This window comes from Abrus precatorius, unplaced genomic scaffold, assembly GCF_003935025.1.
Source record: "Abrus precatorius isolate BTA unplaced genomic scaffold, Abrus_2018 Scaffold9, whole genome shotgun sequence".
Lineage (NCBI taxonomy): Eukaryota > Viridiplantae > Streptophyta > Magnoliopsida > Fabales > Fabaceae > Abrus > Abrus precatorius.
Genome location: NW_020874439.1, coordinates 28,761,770 through 28,780,055, shown reverse-complemented (window position 1 = coordinate 28,780,055; position 18,286 = coordinate 28,761,770). Strand labels below are relative to the sequence as shown.

Genomic DNA, 18,286 nt, shown 5'->3' with positions numbered 1-18,286 from the left:
TTCATCTCGTATTTGAATATTTCTTTCTCATTATATTTTTTCTACTTATTGTTTATTTGAGTAGAACAAAAGCTTTGGTGTTAGTTCTCATGAGAGCGTAAGGTCAAAAGAGATTTTAAAACTCGTCTTAATAAAGTTGTTTGTAACGGTGCAATAACATTCACAAACTTTTAAATATGTTTTAAACTAATTATTCAAAATTTTTACAATAACTCTTCATTATTTGATATCAACTCTTTAGATATGTTAAAATTGCATGCAAATTCAAGTTACTAAATGAACTGCATTAAACGAATTAGATTTATAATATTTTTTTTATATTTTTTAGTCTGAGGAAGTCATTGTAAATAAAATTTAACAAGTATGCTTCATATAAAATAGTAGCTTCCAAATTTTTTATTTTTTTTTCTATATTAAACAACTCAACCCTAGAAATGATTAATTTCTACATTAATAACTCGACACTTTATTATAACATAATCAATATCTCATTTAATTGAGTTCATGCGAAAGTTGCTAAATTTTGCATTACATGTGCTACTTATATCAAATGTAAATAAGCAAGTTATTTATTATTGCACATTTTTATCTAAGAAGTTTGACATATAATAAAGGTTCTACTACAATCAAACCTCTTTAAAAAAAAGACAGTCTTGTAAGACAAAAAAGAATGATTCATTAATGTTACTACAACAAAAACAAAAGAATGATTCATTAATGTTACTACAATAAAAATGAGAACAAATAAAAGTCTTTATCATATTTTTGTTAAATATAAATTATAGTGAGTAGTATTTCATGTAATAATAGCCAAAAAATAGTTTTGATTTATTTAAAAAAATTATACTTTTAACATCAAGATTATAGTATAATTTTAAATCTTATTTCTTCTGAGTAGTTTAATAAAATCATTTGAACCTCTTCAAATTTGCTCAATAAGATTGACATTATCAAAACTAAGGAGTATTTGTGTGAATTTCTTAGTCAAAATGGATGTATAAGTTCTTCAAATTTTACACGTGTTTGATCCAGAAGATATGCAAACACCAGTGGACAATGGAAATATGAATCCTCTAATTTTTCAAAAGTGATCCTTCTCTCAATCTATTATCATACTAGACAGAAGATGATGGGTCATGTGATGCCTTAATGAAGTAAATAAAATGTTTTCACTAATCATTTTCAAATGGAAATTGTTATGATTGAGTTTGTGCAAGTCATCTTTAATAAATTATATTCATACCAAATAACTTGAAACTACGGGCTATTATTCTCAATTCAACTTCTCCAATAAGAAGGTGTTAGTGATTTACCTCTTCTCTGACACTAAACCTTTTTACTTGTTTTGAACAATTTAAGGTATTCCATTTTATTACGTGTATATCCATTCTTTTGTTACAACCTTTTCAAATAAATTATATTTGATTTGTCTTTTTATACAAATATGTAATAAATTTAGTTTATTATTATTTTTAAATAAATATAATTACTATATTTACTATGTAATTTCAAAGTTACCAATCGGCTGACATTATCCAACCCGTATCAGATAACTAGCTAATATGAGTTGAGGTTAAAAAAATTCCAAATTAATTTAGCTATTTAAAATAATAATCCAACGAGAGCTTATGCCAGCGACTCACTTGAAAAAATCTATTTTAATGTGTAAAAGATATTAAAAAATTAGTAACAATTTTTTGAAACACAATAAAATTTCAAATTTTGATTAATTTCACATACTTTTATTTTTTTAATTTATAATTATCATAAATACAAGTATTTAATATATTTAACTAGATTTTTGTTTGCTTCACACAATAACATTTAATCCAAGACAAACTAAGAATAAATATAAAAACATCATCATCGAATAATAGTATGATCAATCATTAATATTATTTAAACTATTTATTAATAATTTTATTATACATTAGTAATTTTAAAATGCAAAGGCATAATACATAATTATTAACTTTCTAATCCGTCACTAAATGCTAGACTCTGATAACTAACAAGACTGTCTTCACTTCACTAAGATTTATTAGGGAATTCTCTTAAACTCACCAACGATTACAGTCATACATCAAATACGCATGCTATATCCTATATGAGATTTCTGATAAATGTCAATTTTATTAGACGTATCATGATACATTATATAAGCGCTAAACACATATTATATTTAACATTTATAATGTTAAGTGTAGAAAATTACAAACTCACCCCTAACACCATTAATGTTTATATAAAGGGAATTTTTTATTTAATTATCCTCACTCATAAAACTCTTATATTGGCCAAATTTTTCTAACTAAAACATGATAAAAAAAAACATTTACACATATCACATGTATTGAATTATCTCTTCATTAGGAATAAGTTATATAATCAGTGATCATGTAGAACTAAAAAAATTGTCAATTATTAATACTTTAATGTTGAGTTAACTTTTGTTAGTATTATTTATCTGATAAAAATATAATTATTAGTATAGTTTAAGATTGTACTAATAATATGATATATTTTACTAATAAATAATTATATCAACTATATAATATTAATATACACAGTCAATATATTAACATTTTTTTTATTAATATAATTCTTTAAATTTTTAATAATAATTTAATTATTATTAAATAAATTCTATAGTACCAATTTTCATTTTAACACTTAAGAATTTTGTGAAAGTCAATAAATGACAACTGATATGTAAAATTGCCAAAAATATTATACCTTTTTATAAAGAGAAAAAGAAAAAAAATTAAAAAATTATAGAATATGTAAACTATTCAGAAAATATGTATGCAAAATCATATAAAGGGTGGAAAGGATCCTAATACAAAAGTGTCAGAGATGAAGCAGCCACTAACTTAACCTCCTAAACAACATGACATACATGTACATGATAGAAGTTTTGCATAGTAGATATCTTGCAAAATAAAATATGTTTCCAAACAATATAACATAACTTAATCTGCATGAGAGATGTTTCGCATCATGAATATCTTGGCAAATAAAACATGTTGCATAACAAATTGTTAACACTAACGTATTTTGTGAATGTTGATAAATGACGATTGTTATGTAATATAGCAAAAAATATTATACAAATTGATAAAATAGATTAAAATTTAAGATAACAAAAAGATATTAATAAATTCAAAATTTTACTTATATTTTAATTAAAGAAACTTACGTCTTTTTAGTCATAACTTATTTTGTATTTACTCTTAATTACAAAAATTATAATACATTATTTTTATTTTTAAATTATTTTAATTTCATGACCAAAATATTCATTAATATCTTAAGAAAGTTACAACATTTTTTATCATATAAGACTATAATGATTTCTTATTAAATTTTTATAGTGGATAGAATGAAATTTTAAATTAAAATATTAATATATAAATCATTATGTTTGAAAGGCAGGCCTTTGACTTTTGTTGGTTGAAACTTATGAAAAAAAGAAATAGTGGAACATGAGAGCTAACAAAAGATTATAATAATTTTGTGTTATTGATAAGGAACTAACTAGAAATAAAGATGTGACACAAAAAGAGTTTATTGACGAATCTGATAGTCTGATCATTAGACCTTCTCATGAGTCAAACGAGGCTAATCACGTATTGAGTCAAAGACTAGATTCTCTTTAATCTAATGTTGTTGAGATGATAGTACATGACAAAATTAATGTGAAGAATGCACTTAGTAAGGTAAAGAGAAAGAAGCACGGCTCCAAGATATAAACTCAATCTAAATTTATAAAAAAATAATTCTATGAAGAGATTAAAACTTGGGCCAAATATTTGGAATATGTATTTTGAAAGTGGCTTGCAGTTGGCCTTTGGAAAGATTAATTGGAAAGATTAACTGTATATGTGAATTAGACTAATGATCTCTTGACATGTATTGTTAACTCCTTTAAGGTTGTAACGTGTTAGAATACCCTTTGTACCGTAGATGTTCTTAATAAAATAATGATGTTTAATAAAAAAATATAAATTATTAAAATTTATATTAATATCAAAATTACAAGAATAAATATTAATTAAAATTTATAAAAAAATATTGATGTGATATATAAAAGAAATGAACAAATAAATTATATTAATAATGAAGTAATAATTACTTTTTATTTAAAATTGATTTCAATGAATAGAATTATATCATATTTAAATTTTCTAATGCTAATCAAATTATGAGATTAAAATATTTTTTAATATTTTTTTATAAAATTAAAAGATAATATTTTTAAATAAACTAGTATAGTAACCCGAGCAATGCACTAATATTTTATTTTACAATAAATATAATTTAATAATTAAAGAATAAAACTTTATATTTTATAAATAATTATACATATATAATAAAGTAATTTTAAATAATATTTTGACTCAATTTTATATTACGAATGGTATGCATCAAAATGATAAAAATATAATAAAATTAAACAATTTTATTGTAGTTGTCAAAAAATAATTTTATTAAATGCCAATAATTAAGATATATTAATAACCATAAATTCAAAAGATAAGACTCTTTAAAATAAACTCCAAATTTAAAAAAATAGAAAACTAAAATTAATTTTTATTAATGTAAAAATAAGTATTCATAAAAAAATGAAAATTTATATAAATTAATAAGAAAAAGTTAAATAATGACTTAAATATTCAAATTTTAAAATAAAATTAACAAAAATGTAAATAAAAAATAAAACTATTCCGCAGAAAAAAAAATTCACACATTATTTTCAATTAATTTGAATTCAAAATGTACACGTGAGAAATAGTAAATAGTTTTACTTCTTGTTTATAATATGGAATTTGATTAACATGTGTAATGCGTGGAACTATAGTTAATATAAAAGAAGTAAAGTTAGGTTTCGAAATAACATGGCATTCCACTAGTTCTCCAAAACCGGTAACCATACAGTAATCGAATCTATACAACAAACTTATACATCAATATATTACCTGACTAAGAATCAACCATCTAGCTTCCTAGTTCCTCGCACCAAGTATTCAACTCAAATAATAAATTAAATTAAATCAATCAAAATTCTTATCCCCGTCGATAGCACTTTTGGCTCTTTCCAAAACCTTGTCCAAACAAGATTCGTGCTTTCAAATTTAATAACTCAATACCAAAATGATTTCTATGTTCGCGGAGTTTGAATCTGGTTCAACTTGTTGAACCATATTGAATGCAAAATCATATGAAATAGATCATATCTTATTGGTCTTGGGTTCCAAAGGAAATGCTTTTGTACCATCTTCACATTATTTTGCATTGTAACATATCTTCTTATAGGGATGGACAATAAAATTTCCTTCAGCCTGGGAATATCCTTTTCTGCCACCACAACAGAAAAAGCACTCCAGTTCAGAACTTCATTAAAAGGAAGGACAAAATTATCTGCAATGATCACAGGAACACACTCGTAATATATGGCTTCAACGATCCTAGGGCTGTTAACTTCAAAGCCCATTGGACATATACAATATTTACTTGATTTCATGTGTTGAATATAAGTCATCTTTTGGGAAACTCTTAGAGGTAAACGTTTGTAGATTTTCATGCCTTCATCTTTTTCACCACCCCAATACTTAAGAAGAGTGGGACGCACTCTCCCATGCATGCTTCCAGCAAAGAAAGCAAGGATTGGACGTAGTGATGCTCTATTCCCACCAAGATATCTAAGAGGTCTTCTTGGTGCCCTTATGGTAGTTTCTGGTAGGGAAACGTCTCTTCCTGCAACAAAGATTCCTTCAGACCTATCGGCATTACATAGAGCTTTTATGGTGTTTCTGGTCAGTTCCTCGTGCCCAGTCACTGTGTAAGGACCCTGCCATGTTTTGAACAGAAGGCATTAAAAAGGACAACGATTTCAATGTAGTAAACTCAAATGCAATTGATCAGGTTCCACCAACAACATGGATAACACTGAATAGACTACATTGCAAAAGGAAGATCTGTGATAATCAATCTCTCCCCGAACACATTCAATATAATATGATTTCAAGTTTTCAATCACACATTAGCCCTGCATGCTGCTTTACTAGTACAGAATTTTTTAGAAGTCACCAATAATATTTGTGGGTATTCACATGCATATAAGAAAGACGTATCTTGGAAAATTTCCAGCAAAAAAATGTTCACAAAAGATTTGTTCATTGTTCAATAATCACCAGGGAAAAAGTAATAAATGAGTGTTACAGGTACACAAGTAAACAAGGCAGACCGTCATACTCAGCATGACAGAGACTTGCATTGTTGCATATTTCAAAGTAATAGGATAAAAAACAAAGATATGTTGTTTTAGGGAAATTAGAATTTACAAATGGAATTTGACCTGTTGCAGGAGTAATGTGAAATAATAGCAGAGAGATTAAGGCACTAAGCAGAAAATTTTTCTTTGTTTTTTTAATGGGCAAGGGATGAAATGTAGATTAAATTATGATAAATAGGTGGAAACAATGAGAAAATAACTTTTCCAGCCATGTAACACACGCAGATACACAAACATCTTTAAAATACCGTATCTGTGTGCCCATACAAGCCATATATTTCCAACCATAAATAGTTATTTATTAATCTCATCATCATATAATATTTAGGTCAATCTTTATGAATCAAAGCCATCTCAAAGTTATTTTTACTAAAGAATTTCATTTTTCAATCTAATTATCTAATCAATGTAAAACATGCAGACATGGAAATATAAGAATTAAAAATCCTAAAACACTTAAACAATTATTAAGCATAGCAAAGTCAAACTATTAGAATCAACCAATTTAACAGAAAACAGATACATGCCCCATACCCAGTCATGGCAAGCAACAAGGAAATGGTCTGACCCATGTGTGCGATTCCAGAAGGGATATTTGGCAGCAATTTTGTTCACATAGTCTCTAAGAAAGATTGATAATGGTTTTAAATTATGTGACCCAGGCACATAGAGTGCCAATTCCATTTGGCGTGCACTGTATGGAAGGTAAAACAAGTGAGCCTTCTCAGGATCCTTGGTGATAAATTGCTTATTTTCCTCCATCAACTTCATAAACCATCCTTCAGAAGCATAAATTCCCTTAAGGAACGGTTTGTGAAAAATGGGCCTTGATCCGTCGTGATATATATATACTTTAAGTATCGTTTCCATCAATTCATAGCTCCTGAAGTTGAGACAAAAGTCCTGGTTCAAGATGGTTTTTAACATGGTAGACAATGCTATTCACATACCAAAGTTTCAGTACAGTCCAAAGACATAATCAGCACTCAGCAGCAATTAACAAGCATTGTGTCATATATTCATAATAAAAAATTCTAAATTGGTAACAACAAATTGAAGAGTTGTGAAGAGCATGGGATGGAATGGTTATTTTACCAATTACAAGGATTATTTTTCTTGTAAATGGGGAATTAATAATCTGTATTTGCACACAAAAAATTAATAAAACACACAAATTCCAGCCAACAAGTTACACATTGAGCTCCCAAGTCTTCAATATTCACGTCCTTAAAAGCTAGAAATTTTGGTGAAACTACTAATTAATTGGATCCACAGGTTAAGTTGCTTAAAAGATATTAAAATTCTAGACATGGTCTAAACTAAAATATTTACTGGATAAGAGGTTGACCACATTCATTACCGTGACTTCCTTGTTGCCACATTCTTCAGAATCTATGATGACTTTAAGCCTTGTACACTTTTTCAAGTCCAGAAAACTTTTACGTAAACAGAGTAGAACATTAATAGCAACCAAAAAAAAAAAAAAAAACAGAGTAGTACATTATTGATACTACTTGATAAAGATTTAAAATAAAAACAACCATTTTGGGACAGTTGGTTCATGACATGGTATCAAAGTCTCTATTTGGTTTAATGTTTCTAACACCAAACAGACATTCACTGCATCCAGATGCAGGTTTGGTTTCGTTTGGGTGGATTCCTGTTGGGTCACTGTTAGTTAGGATATAGTTATTTAGCTAACGGGGATTATAAATAGGAGGATTGAAGGGAAGATGTTCATTATGTTATGTATCACTTAGATATTGAGTACTTTCTCCTGGTGAAAGGAGAAATCCTTGGTGATTGGGAAACCCTCCGAGGAAAAGAAGTATTATTCCTCCTATTTTTTTATTGAAATCAGAAATTTCTAGCCTGAAATGGCTGAGATTCAAACTACTTCTGTTTTTGGAACTAAATATTTTATTTTATTTCATAATTTATTGTTTAGAAGACTGTTGAGTATATTTTCTCATACTTTTCAACTACCAGTGAACTATTGGTTTCTTAAATATTGTTCTGGTCATATCCTAGACATTGGTTTTTGTAGTTACAGCGAGTACCAATTTATTTTTTATGTTACGTTGAGTAGCCAATCAAATTGTTTTTATAGATCCTAGTGTTGATCATCCTACAAATCAAATTCTTGGGGGAACTTATTTTTCAATTACAATGGATATCAATACTGATGTGATGTTTTTATAAAGAACAAAAAAAGGAAATGTTTGCTTTATTCATAAATTTCATGCTTTCATGGTTGGCAATGCTAACAAGGAAGAAGAAAAATGTGATTTATAATTTAAAAAAAAATAGTTTTTTTATTGTTTTTGAAATATTAGCCTTTTGTAATTTGATTACATTTTTAATAGTCTGCTTATTTTTTAAATATATTCAAAATGCAAAAAAAATTGTTATATTTCTTTTCCAATAGAACAATGGGTAACAACAATAGGAAAGACATTGTAAACCCCTTCAAACTACAAAACCCAAATATTTTAAACACAATAAAAAGAAAAATGTTTTGTGGTTATAAATCAAATTTATCTTCTTCCTTGTAAATGTTGTCAACCATGAACAAGAAATCAACAACACTAATGAGTGACAAAGCAAACCATTTATTCTTTTCTTCTAAAACCTAACACATCGCTATCCACTATAATACAAAAAAATATTGCCACCAATAATTTGATTAGCTGCTCACTATAACACCTAAAAAAGAAAAATTGTCCATTATAACCAGAATAAACAATTGGGAGAATATCATTAGAGCAGTAATTATAAAGCCAAGAGACCAGCAAAAGTTCAAAAATGGCAACACCTTTAGAGTAGTAAGAAAAAATCATATTGCTCACCATTCAGACTAAACAAGAATCAAACCAAACCCTTTTAAACATCAAAGTTATCTTAAATTATGGAAGAATGCCTCTTGAATGACCCCTTCTCAAAAAAAAATGTCCAACCTTCTACCCTATGAAGGTTAAATTTGTCTCTGGCTTGTTGTTGGAAATTTAGCATTCACATTTATTTGTCCAATGGTGACATTTGAAATGAGAGAGTAGGGATTTCTTGATTCAACCCCAACCCACATTAGACGTGTGAATTGTGTTGAGGGTGAGCAAATAAGAATTCACCCAAATGCAACCAAATCTGAATTTGGATGCAGGGAACATATGTTTGATTTTGGAAACAATAAATCAAACACGCTTTCAATGAAGAAGCTCTCTTAACACAAATGAAGTGTTATTCTTGGAAAAGGGTTTATAGAGAACTATTAGTTTCTTTTTCTGCTTCAATTGAACAATTTAATCAATTGGTCTTTTATAGCATTTATGGTGAAATCAGCTAATACTGAGAAAAATTATGGAGTTTTAAAGGGTATAAGAAAGGTTTACGCTCCCCTCCTCCTCGTGGACAACAAATATCAGAAGAATTGGATTATATTCTCCCGCAATTCCTAGTTTCTGAATTGTAAAAGCTTATTTTGCTAAACAATATTTGTTCAACAGTTCAAGTATGTATTGTGATTTTTCTTAGACAAGTTTGTCTCTGATGTAACCAAGTAAAGATGTATCTGCTCTTACATTATTTAGTGACTTAAGATAAAAATGCACTTTAGATTAAACTATAGGTGGATAATGGATACACCCTTACATGCTAGCTTTAGAGAAGCTTTTCCTTTTCTTTTCAATCCTCTAAAAATTTTCAGACAAATCAATAAACAACAACAGCAATTCATGACACAATCATTAACAAGATGAATAAATATGCACAGATAAGAAAAAAAAATCGAAGTATACCTTTTGAAAACAGAAATGTTCCTAAATAAAGGAGCATAAAGATTAGGATCTTCATTAGCTGAAGGGGCATGATCAATCTCTTTCTTTGCATACACAAGAGCCTTGTCAGGTGGCAACAACCATACACGTCTCTGAGATATATATATCCAACAAAGTATTGGTGATTCCTTCCTCATCATACTTAAAAAAAAAAAGTCAGTTCAAAGTCTCATCAAGTTCTACCTGCTTGCCAGAAGGAACATCTCCACGATGCGACGGAGACGTTGCTGTAATTCTTATAGCATCAACAATATTTTTGTTCTTAGATACGAAATTCTTCTGCGGAGCTCGAGAGTCTACATTATCTTCCTCAGCTGAGAATGATTGGACTAACTTGTCAGACGAATTAGGCGAAATAACAGAGTTAGGAAGAGTGAGGTGAACCTGTTGAAGTCTGGCCCCTTCCAGAAATTCATTTGAGTGCACAGTGCTATTACTATTAGAGGACTGATAAGATGAATCAGTTTCATGAGGAGAGCGTAACGGTGTGTTTGGTAAAACAATAAAAGGATGTACAAGCATCTGAAACAGAAAAGCAGATACAGTCAAAACAGCCGCAAGTACAAAGAATCTTCGCCAGTCAATTTTGTGCCCAAAACAACGCCACGATAGCTCCCTCATCAGGATTAAACATGTTTTCTCGAAGGCCTTCTTCATCTCATTTCTCAATGCTTGGGCGAATCGCAACACCGATACCGATTTCTAGTTCCTATTTCACCGGAACAAAGTACTGAACAAAGAACATGTTAACGTCACACGTCACAGACAATTTCCTTTTATGTGCCATGAACAATGCATGGAGTGAAGTGATGCATAATTACTAAATTTGGAAATCGAAGGTTAAATGAATGCACACGATAATGCAATTTTTACCTTGTTCAGATTATGGATCTGAATCTGGTGAACTACGCCACGGATCTCAAAAATGAGGATACTGAAAGCAACGTCACAAACGGGGAATAGCAGTCTTCGCTTACTGACTGTTACGACTTTCGACGATGTTGATGGCCAAATCAAGGCAAGAACAATGGCCTCTGGCTCCATTTGGAGTCAAATTTTTTTATCTTTTATTTTTCTGGTGTTTATATTTACCATGAGAAAAGATTCGATGATGTAAAGACAAATACAGAAATTTTCGAAGTAGTCGTGGTCTACGTACACTTTATAATAAAAGTTAAATTCCCTAACTAAATAAGATGAGATCCATGTTAAAATTATTTGTCATTTTTTTTTTCTAATAAACGGAGTTAGAGAGCCTAAAAAACAACACAAAGTTAGCTTACAAGCCTAGGATACCATGATCCATAATTCCCTTAGTCAATTCTCTAATCTCACTAATAATAGAAAATAATGGATGATTACAATGAAAAAAATTGACAACTAAAGAAATGGCTTCCTTAAAATTACATTCCACACAAGGAGAGAGCAAAAATTAAAGGTGTTATGAAAGCCAGCCACAAACAGACTATAACTATCTCCAGTGAGGCCTCTAAAGTTAGCATCACCATCCACATTGAACTTCAGTTGGGATCACAAGGGGACACCCATCTAGTAAAATATTGATTTGTTAAAACAGTAGAGGAAATCTTCTTTTTAGATCTGCATAGTGCAAAAAAAAATCCAAATCGATCTTAATTCTATAGAACAGAGAATCGGAATCCAATGAATAATTCTGAAAATATCACAATTTTGATTCTTCCATAAATTTCAAAGAACCATGTCAAACAAAACGTTCCAATAAAGATATTTAAACAACTTATTATTTGTCAAGTTAAATTTCAACCAACTAGACAGTCTTTTACTAAAAAAAGATTATCAGAAGTTAGGGATAACAAGTCTATTCCAAATTTGTTTAACAAACCAATAATCCCTGAAGACATGTATCAGAGATTCATCAGCCTCCCTACACCTGGAACAAATAGAAGAATTAGCCAAGTTACAATTGCACCTTTCAACATTAGTAAGGAGGCTACCATTAGCAATTTTCCATAAGAGAAGTTGAATTTTAGGTGGACCCTCCCAGTCCTAAATAAAATTAAAAATACTGAGAGCAGAGTTATCATACATACACAACATCTTATAGGCAGATTTTATCGAGAAAAAAACCATTACTAGAGTGTTTCCAGAAACACAAATCCTGGTTTCCTGGCCAGATAAGAGGATTGATGAGAGCAATGGACTCACACACAGAATCAGGAAGCAAAGGTCTAATTCGACTCCAATTTCAACTATCATGAGTAGAAAAAGCAGCTACTAGCTCACTCAGATTAGAACTCTAGAGAGGCAATAGGGCATGGCTTCTAAGGTCTTGATAGGTAGGAACCCAGTTATCCATCCAAAATCTAATTGTCATCCCATCAACAACTACCCAGCCTAAGCCTTTCAAAAAATATCCCAAACAGACATCATATTCCTCCATAAATGGGACTGAGAGTAATTACTGCCATAAACAGGAGGATTCCTAATGGAAAATTTGTATTTTTTGTAGAGCACTTGAGCCCACAAATAGTTAGGACAGGAAATGAACCTCCAACACAATTTCATTATGAAAGTTTGATTACCAAGCCTTAAGTCTCTGAAACCCAAACCCCCAATTTCCTTAGGTTTGCAAATTTTCTTTCAGCTAATTAAGTGACATTTCCTGCTTCCTAAAGATCCCCAAATAAACCTTTTACATAAAGAGTCAATTTCATTACAAATAGACTTAGGAATAAGCATAGGCAGCATAAAATAATTTGGAATACTCATGATACAGGATTGAGTTAGCTTAATTTTACCAATCATAGATAATGAGTTCATCTTCCACTTTGATAGTTTTTTTCTTAACTTTATCAATTATAAAGGAAAAATCTTTCCTAGTAGGGCCTAAATAACTAATAGGAATGCCCAAGTATTTTTCAAAATTATGAGAGTGATTAATTCTGAGGCTGAGACTAACCTCCCTAGAAATCTCAGGGCCACAATTTTTAGAAAAGAAAACAGAAGATTTATCCCTATTAATAAAAAGACCAGATGTTGCACAAAAGTTACTCAAAACAAAATTAATGACAGTAGAATTCTGTTTATCAGGTTCAGTTATTAAAATTAAGTCATCAGCAAAAAGTAAGTGAGAAATATAAGGATCCATCTTTGATCAACAATTCTATCTTGAATTAAGTGAGTCAGTCTTTCAATATAGAAAACAAAAATATAAGGAGAAATAGGGTCCCCCTGCCTAATACCCCTGCTAGGATGGAAACTATCAGTTCTGTTTTTATTCCAATTAATAGACATAGTTAGAGAGGATATACAATGGTAAATAAGCTCAATTAACTCATGGCTTAACCTACTTTCTGGATAGTGTCCTTAATGAAACCCCAATTTAGCTTATCATAAGCCTTTTCTAAGTCCAATTTAATTAGCATGAAACTATTCCTGCTTTTTATATTGTTAAAAGAGTGGATAAGTTCTTGAAGAACAATAATATTATTTACCCCTTACCTACCCTGAATAAAACTAGTTTGATTAGCAAATATTAATTGGGGCATAGAAACCCTAATACGGTTAGCTAAGAGTTTAGTAATTATTTTATAGCTAACGTTACATAAGAAAATAGGTCTATAATTTTTCAGAGACTCTAGATTTTCAGATTTAGGAATGAGAGTAATGAAAGTTTCACTTACAGCCGCAATATTAGAAGGATTAGAGAAAATATTAGAAACAAAATTAAAAATAAAAGGGGCAAGAAACTTTCATTGATTTTTAAAAAATAAAGCATAAATCCCATCAGATTCAAGAGCTTTTAGATCTCTTATACTAAATAAGGCAGCCTTAACTTCTTGAATAGTTACTTTGAAATTTAAAACAGCCTTAGCACAATCCTCTAAGGGAGGAAAAGTTGAAACAATATTAAGGATATGTACCACATATGAAGAATCAGAATACAAATTTTTAAAATAATTTACAGCAAGGGATCTTAACTTGGTAGAATCATATTCCTAATTATTCAAATCATCCTTAAGGGCCTCAATCCTATTTTTTTGCCTACGGATTATAGCAGCTTTATGGAAAAACTTATTATTTTTATCCCCCAAATTTAGCCAATTAGCTTTATACTGCTGGTACCAATAAACTTCTTCATTATCAAGAACTGTTTGGTATTCAGCCCATAAGGATTTCATTAAATTAGAGAGGAAAGAATTATTACCCAAAGCTAACTTACAAGAAATACCTCTAATCCTATTTAATAACCTAATTTTCTTTTTGAAAATATTATCAAAGATGTTTGAGTTCAATTCAGAAATATTATTTTGAAAGGTAAATATGTTATCAACCCATTATTTGGAAATCACCCAAGAATTTAAAAGATTTATTGGTTGGATGAAAACTATCTTTCTCTCTAATTTTAAGCCAAAGCCCATCATGGTCTGATTTGAGTAAGGGAAGATGGATAAGGGAACTATTTTGGAACAACATCCTCCAAGCGTCATTGACAACTACTATATCCAATCTTTCCTTAATTTGACCATTATGCCAAGTAAAAGGATAACCTTTAAACCCTAAATCCTGCAAGTCACAAGTATCCAGACAATCTGCAAATTGCTGGATAAGGCTCAAATTAGCTGGTCTACCCCTAAATTTCTCATTTTCAAATAAAATAGAATTAAAATCACCAGCTACAATCCAAGGTTTACTCACAATGGTACTAAATTCAGTTAGAAGCTTCCAGCACTTAGCTCTTAGCCCTTCTTGAGGGCTAACATATATAGAAAATAAGACTCACTTTCTATTACCCATACAAATATTAAGATGAATTATGTATTTATTTTTAATAACAGAAGTAACTTTAACTCTTTTAGAGTTACAGCAGCACCAGATGCCCCTAGAGAACCCAATAGCATCCATTTTAACAGAACTATCTAGATTGAATTTCCTAATCACCCTATCAGCTTTGTCCTTACTGATTCTAGGTTCAAAAGTGCAATAAAGTCAAGCTTATAAATTTTGATTAGATCATTAATCAGTTTATAAAAGGTCTTATTTCCTGCACCCCTAGAATTCTAGAAGAGACAGTTCATAAAAGTTATTGATAAAAAATTGATGCATCTTCTTGATGTTGGGTTATGCCTATGCTGTCTCTTATAGGAAAAACAACTTCATGAGTACTTGAAGAAACTAAATGGTGTTTACCTAACTCCATGAAAGGGATTGGGTCAGGGGACCTATAGGGCTATGGTCCTGAATATCCTGATTGAGCCAAAAGAGATAAGAGTTCATACCTAAGAAGTCTTGGATAGAGTGTCCTACTTTTACCTTATTCTGAATAGTTTTTTCAAAACTACTTGCCATATTTCTTAGATATTGAAAATATTATATTAATTATTTGTGTACTCAAATTTTTTTTACTAATAACTCTAAAAGAGATATCTGCATTTTTTTTTCTATAGAGTCGACTTTAGATATTAAATTTAAATATTTATATAACAATAAATTTTTATAAAATATAAAATAAATTAATTTAATGATTAATTTTGAAAATTTTTATTGCGCTTGTGTTTGGATGCCAATTAAAATAGTATATATACTCTTTTTAAATTTATAAGTACGTCAATTTTATAAAATTTTATATATAAAATAAATTAATAGGTATTCATTATGTTACTTTATTTTAATGTGTATTGTACTTTTAAAATATAAATAAATATCAAGTTGATAAAATATTAAAAAATATTTAAATTATATAAAATTTAAATATATAGTCATGGAAATAATATAACATGATTCAATTATTAAATTAATTAATGTTATATTTTCTAAAAAGTTATTAAAAAGTGTAAATGGGCAAACTTATTAATAGTTTCAAAGAATTTAACTTTTTCTATTATTAAAACGATATATATTTTATATTTTAGTTTTATGTTTCATTGCTTATTTTTATTTTTTATGTTACTAATTTGACTTGTGTGATTTAGAGTCTAATATCTAACTTCAGTTAGATAATTTTATTACTATCACTCCTTCTAGATTTACCACAAAAAGAATTATATGTTGAATTCACCGTTAACTATGATCATAAACCTTATATCAATCATAAATCATTTATTCATTCTAAATAAACTATTGCCCAAATTCATGTCGAATTTGGTTGTCACCATGAACACCAACTTCTAAAGGTCGTTGGAATATCATGAGTAAACTATTACCAAAACTCATCTTGAATTTGGTTGCCACCATGAACACCAACCTCTAAAGGTTATAGGAACATAACGAGGAATCCTCTTCAGCTCTCTTCTTTACTCACCTTCCAACATTTTATTTGGTAAAATTGTTTATTTTTTTAAAATCCTAAAATAACATCATTTTATAATTTTTTACGTGTTACTTAATATAATAAATCATTATTTTATTATTTAATTTTAATATTTTTAATAATAAAATTTAAAGCAATTAAAAATTATTAATTTTAAAAAATAACATTTAAAATTTTAATTTTAGAAGATTAATTTAAATAATATTATACATTTTAAAGACTAAAATAAAAGTTTACTCCGTATTTTGATGATAATTTTGAAATATCGTATCTAATAATATATATGTAACAATTTTTTTTTATTAGAATATTACAAGTTTTAAAAGTATTTAGTATTTTAATATAGTTAGAAGATAATTACATACGATACAATAAATTTACTATATAAAACAAAAATAAAAGGTGAAGTATGACATGACATCTATCCATTTAACTTTACATGTTAAAATATGTGATACGTAGTATTTTAATATATGACACTTATTTAAATATGTTGCGTTTATGTGACACAACTTATTAAATTTTATGGTTAAATTAATTTAAGCAAACAAAATTTTAATTTTTTTTGAAATAATATTATTTAAGGGGGAAAAAAGTCTCAAAGAAGCCACCCTTCACTTTACTCACAAGTAGAAGCATAATACAGTGAAAAAAAAGAAACAAAGTAAGGATTTTTTTAAAAAAAAATCTAGGAGAGGATAGAGACTTGAGTGTCATGCGGTTTAAATCCTGTTCTTTATCTTCTATGTTTTTTTAATTTATCACCAATTTTGTTTGAGAATTTGGAGAAAGAGAAAGAAAAAGGATTTGAAAGAGAAGGAGAGGAGGTAAAAGAAAGGAAATAGAGAAAGAATGTGGTTAAACTCCTTTCTTTAAATGTTTATATTAAAAGAGAAGGATACATGAAATTTAATTATATAAATAATATTTTTTTATTTTTAAAAAAATAAATAATTTAATATTTTTTTTACAAATTAATAATTTTAAAAAAATTATATAAATTTTTTAAAGAAATTCTTAGTTGAAAAAATAACATTTATATATATAAAAAAAAGTTAAAATCTTAATCATAAAAAAGTATAAGAGAATAAAAAAGAAAAAACTTTTAAATCTTTTTCCTTCCTAGTTAAGTAACTTCTGAACAAGTCCACTTAATTCTTTTCCTCCCTCTTAAACATAAATTTTGTAAAAAAAATTTATATTCTTATATTTAGATAAAATAATATAAAAAACTAGTACAAATTTATTATGAAATATTTCTCTATACGAAAATTTATACTATTTTCTTTATATATATCATAAGTTTTTTTTTTTATTTAACACAGTTATTTTGATTAAAACTCAAATACGAGGTAATAGATTAAGTTCAAATAAATTTTCTATTAATTAATCAACATGTTTAATGATAAAAAATAAATTATACTATTATAATTTTAAAAATATTTTTAAATAATAAAAAATTACTGTTAAGTTGAATATCACTAACTTAGAAAGTAACTATCTTAATTATTTCCCATGACGTGTTATTTTGTTAAATTTAATTTTTTTACAGAATACTATTAATTCTATACACTACTAATACAACACAATTAGAAAAAAAAAAAAAAAAAAAGGTCAAAGAATCTTACTCAACAATAAGGGGAAAAAAAAAAAAAAAAAACTTAAACAAAATTTTTACTTCTAAGAGCCGCTTCTACCTCAGTTGTTAGCAAGGACAGTCCTTATGTTTTTACCTATTATTTTGGGTTACTAGATCAATTTTAGTTTTTGAAATTTTTATGCAAGTAGATTACAACTTATTTGACCCTAAATATCCATATATAATGTAAAATTTAAATAATATTTTTTTAATCGTACCATCCGTCTTTT

At 28.2% G+C, this 18,286-nt stretch overlaps 2 protein-coding genes across 2 annotated transcripts; one reads left to right on the top strand and one right to left on the bottom strand.

Annotated features, from left to right (window-relative positions):
* Positions 1–5,209: 5,209 nt before the first annotated feature.
* Positions 5,210–5,450, top strand: LOC113850373. The gene is given in 2 exon segments (XM_027480900.1): positions 5,210–5,296; positions 5,331–5,450. Coding segments are annotated over 2 exon segments (207 nt in total).
* A 9-nt stretch (positions 5,451–5,459) lies between these two features.
* Positions 5,460–11,172, bottom strand: LOC113851160 (probable glycosyltransferase At5g03795). Its single transcript, XM_027481639.1, has 7 exons — positions 11,002–11,172; positions 10,312–10,650; positions 10,090–10,220; positions 7,656–7,731; positions 6,830–7,060; positions 5,555–5,851; positions 5,460–5,468 (listed from the first exon to the last, which is right to left on the bottom strand). The coding sequence occupies exons 1-7, from the start codon at positions 11,170–11,172 to the stop codon at positions 5,460–5,462; spliced, it is 1,254 nt and encodes a 417-aa protein (XP_027337440.1).
* Positions 11,173–18,286: the final 7,114 nt, after the last annotated feature.

Coding starts and splice junctions, on each gene's coding strand:
- LOC113851160 (XM_027481639.1), bottom strand. CDS start 11,172: ATGGAGCCAGAGGCCATTGTTCTTGCCTTGATTTGGCCATCAACATCG. Junction 7,732..10,089: donor AACATTTCTGTTTTCAAAAG/GTATACTTCGAT, acceptor TTTACGTAAAAG/TTTTCTGGACTTGAAAAAGT. Junction 7,061..7,655: donor GTGGCAACAAGGAAGTCACG/GTAATGAATGTG, acceptor TGGTTTATGAAG/TTGATGGAGGAAAATAAGCA.